The sequence below is a fragment of the Plectropomus leopardus genome, unplaced genomic scaffold, assembly GCF_008729295.1.
Source record: "Plectropomus leopardus isolate mb unplaced genomic scaffold, YSFRI_Pleo_2.0 unplaced_scaffold14301, whole genome shotgun sequence".
NCBI lineage: Eukaryota > Metazoa > Chordata > Actinopteri > Perciformes > Serranidae > Plectropomus > Plectropomus leopardus.
In genome coordinates, this window is record NW_024615282.1 from 1 (window position 1) to 3,973 (window position 3,973).

The window sequence follows — 3,973 nt, forward strand, 5'->3', positions numbered from 1 at the left end:
AAGATCCCACTGACCTCCTCGTGGTTCTTCTTGAGGAAGATCAGCTCTTCCTTCAGACCCTCGATCTGCATCTCCAGGTCGCTGCGGCCCATAGTCAGCTCGTCCAGGACCCTCCTCAGTCCAGCAATGTCAGACTCCACTGACATACGCATGGCCAGCTCATTCTCATACCTGCACACAGAAATGTGTTTTTCCATAAAATTCATGCAAACAAAGAGGCTGCTTCCCTCTCTCCTTCTTCCACCTCTTTTTCATTCGCCTCCTCTGCCATACTGCGAGCTTCTTCCAGATTGTTTCATCTCGCATAGGGGCAGCAATGACTGCTTCATTTATTGCCCGTGTCAACACTCAAAGCTATGGGCCAATCGTCATTGTTGGCCTACGAACGCTACCTCAGGCCCAAGCACAAGCTATTCTGCATGCTCAAAAAAAAAAAAAAAAGCTATGAGTGCTCTTTGCTGATTTCAATTGTATGTAAAGCGTCTACTTGATTAGTTATAGCCTTGTTTCCTTGATATCTTACTTAGTAGTGAGCCTAAATTTATCGTGCTGGTTCCTCTCCACCCAATTTGCATCTAGCTCCTCCTACTGGTTCTTCCAAAAAGCCTTGGAAGGCCAGGGAGGTTTGCCTGGTATGGTCGTTTTGAGGTTTTTTGTTCTTTTCTTTTTGCTGCTGCTGCTGCTCTCCCTGCCTTAAGCCTTCCTTGTATGCACAGGAAAGGCAGGAATGTGTGCTGTTCCTGTTTGCCGCATTCCACATAAGCACGTGGCAGGGCAGGGGGACCCCAGAACAGGTCCATACGGCCAAATGTCAATAACTGCATAAAGCTAAATCTAAAAGCTGCCAAGGAGTGTTTTTCTTGGTCCTGACTGAATCATGCATTTGCGAACTCATCCTATACCTAAAGCCTATTATTCCAAATTTTGTTAGGATAATCAACAGACATTGTTGATCTAACGTTATCAAGGAAATTTCTATACTTCAGTTCATTTGAAGTTAATCATTTTCAAACAACAAAGTTATTTTTTACATAAAACAATCAAACAAGACTTCAGCTATTGCAACTTAGCTTGGGGCGCATCTGCGTATTCTTTGTCTAAGCCTTGCTAAGCAGTCCTGGGCAATTCTGCCACTAGAGGGTGCAACAAATGCAAGAAGTTTGTATCTCATAAGCAGTAACAGGGATTAGAACAAAATTTGGTTTCCACCTGCGAGAGTCATGAAATGGTTGATGCATAATATTTGGTAATGATTGTCCACAGTGGGTGAGACTTATCATAATAAATCTACATTTTTAGACATTTCATATTTTAAACTTAAAAAAATCATAATAAATCAACAACTACCATTCACTGAATTGTGATAGGTTTGCTTCACTGCAACCTGTCACTCTAGTCCATCACTATATTTTTAAGAATAGGCAAAATAAATTGACAACTATATTTTCACAGGTCTACCTGTGCCTTGCTACCTTTGCTACCAAAATTGAGACAAGTATTCTTTAGATACTAGATATCCTATGTTTCAAAGAGTTTTCAGATTGGTTTAATTGAAAGCCCTAAGTGATAATCAATATCTTGTTGCAACCCCTAACCCATGTACACATTTTCTGTTTCATCTAATTATTAAACAAATGTCACCAAATTATTTGACAGAACACCAAAAACCATCCATTTGGAGTGTGATTTTTTTTTCATGATTCTATCCCCAGTAGTGAAAATTGCTGTGATTTTTTTAATTTTGAGACCTCTCCCTGTCTGCCTTCTTTTTCTGAGGCTGTTTTGGCTCGCCGGCCTTGGAGCCTTTGGGCGGGGTTGGAGAGGATGATGGAAAGCTTCATGCACCTGGTTAGATGTCCTGTGTCTGACCATCTATTGTGAACTCTTATTTTTCACATATGCTCTTATTTTAAATCTTGAATATACAATTACAAATATACAATATAGTGAACCAAAGTGAAAATTTTATGCAATTCATATTTCATCCTAACAAAAGCTATTATGACATATGACAATGTTAGCTGATTTCTTAGTTTATCGATAAAGTAGATAAAGTCTTGTACTGTGAAAATGACAAGTTGAAACTGCACTTGCGCCCTCCTGTAGATGGTATCAAAATTAGCATTTTCCTGGATAACTTTTGACATTTTTCACACAGCAGGATTATTTCTGTATAAATTAGTAGAAACAAGATGCATTCCAGCTCTCACAGGAAAAAAAAAACCAAAAAACAATACAACTGTAGTCATGTGAGACATGTCTTCACAGAAGGCCAGAAACAACATCTAATGTTTCTGAAAGTAGATTTATGTACATCAAAAAGTATCAGCTTACAGTGATGATGACCATGAATAATTTCAATGACAAGAGTTTTGCTTCCTCTCAATTAAAAAAGGAATAAGCATTAAAATGCTTGCAATCAGTATGGACCCTGATAAATGTTGCTTAAGGCTTTAATTAATAAATGAATTCACCTACTTGACCCTGAAGTCATCAGCAGCCAGCTTGGCATTGTCAAGGGAGAGGTAGATGCCACCGTTGAGTTTGGTAGCTTCCTGAATCTGGGAGTTAAAAAAAAAAAAAGAAAAAGATTGAAATACTGTTAGCTTTTTATGTTCATCCAACAATTTTACTGACTCTTTTAAGTTCTCCTTCTACAAAGACTGACAAGAAACCTAACTCATTCAGAGATGTCATAAAAAAAATGTGCAATACCAATTAGACTTTAGGTTAAAGTGCTGAAATTCATAGTGTTGTCAAGTGTTATTATGAACTTTTACATCCGTGTAAAACATCTCTTGTCTGCATACTTTACATGGACCTCATGCAGCAACATTCTCCTACATTTCTCTTGTGTTATTGTTATTATTTTCTAGTAAGAGAAAATATAAGAGAAGTCAACTCCGGATGCACCAAACACTCTTAAACACCCAAATCTGCTCTGACCCAGTTGTGTTTAGTGATGAATACCACTTGATCATAAATCACAAAGTAAAACTATGCATGCAAAAAGGTTTAAATAAATGTGATGAATTAAAATAAAAGCATCATGTCCTCAAACACACAGTATACATGAGAGGCTGGAACCATGAAAAAAAAAATTTCTTGCATTAAAAGTGACTTACAGGAAAGAAAAAGTTGCCAATTAATTAATCTAAATAATTGACTAATTGTGTCAACTACACTTATTTATTGCCATACCTTTGATATATGTGAAAAAAAATTAATTTGTGAAGTAGTGGAAGTGGAAAGTGGCATGAGATTAAGATAATCAAGTGATGTAACCTCAGATTTGTACTTAAGTACAGTACTTGAGTAAATTTACTTTGTTGCATTCAGCTCTTGTCAGCAGAGGGACACATAGCAACTGCAATTACAATAATGTAACTCATGTTGGACAACAATTTGTGGAATGTGCGAGCTGTTTTTCTCTTATCTTGGTACAAGTGCGCATGACCACTTGTATATATTTCTCTTATGTATGAGATAAAAGAGAAAAAATAATAAAACATTGGTTGAATCCCAAAAATCAATGGGTATGAAAAAATAATAGCAAATCCTGGATATGAGCAAAATTAAGAGAAAATGAGTTTGTATATCATTGCTTGAATGAAGCCCACTGAGAGAAAATGCCAGCTGTCACATAGTCCTCTCAGAAAAAAAAGTCTTGTCTTCATCATTAAAACATCATCTTCTTCATTAAAACAGATTTATGATTAAGTTTCAGCACAAGTTTTTTCACAAGGTTTAAATAAAAAATAAAAATTCCACAAATGAGTCCAATATCAGCAGCGAAATAATACTAGAAGAGGCTACAAACTTTAAAGCTGGTATTGACAGATATGCACAGTAAACTGTTTTCATAAAGGCTATCATTGTTACCAAAGTGCTGGCAGTTTTGGTGCTGTAACTCCTTATTGCATGATAACTGTTTGGTGACGGTGATGACACGTAGACCATTAACCTGAACCTT

General features: G+C 36.7%; 1 protein-coding gene across 1 annotated transcript; it reads right to left on the bottom strand.

The window, feature by feature from the left end:
- Nucleotides 1–8: 8 nt before the first annotated feature.
- Nucleotides 9–2,561, bottom strand: LOC121964172 (keratin, type I cytoskeletal 13-like; the record flags this gene model as incomplete). Its single annotated transcript, XM_042514387.1, has 2 exons — nt 9–171; nt 2,479–2,561. Coding segments are annotated over 2 exons (246 nt in total), but the record flags the coding sequence as incomplete, so codon positions are not given.
- Nucleotides 2,562–3,973: the final 1,412 nt, after the last annotated feature.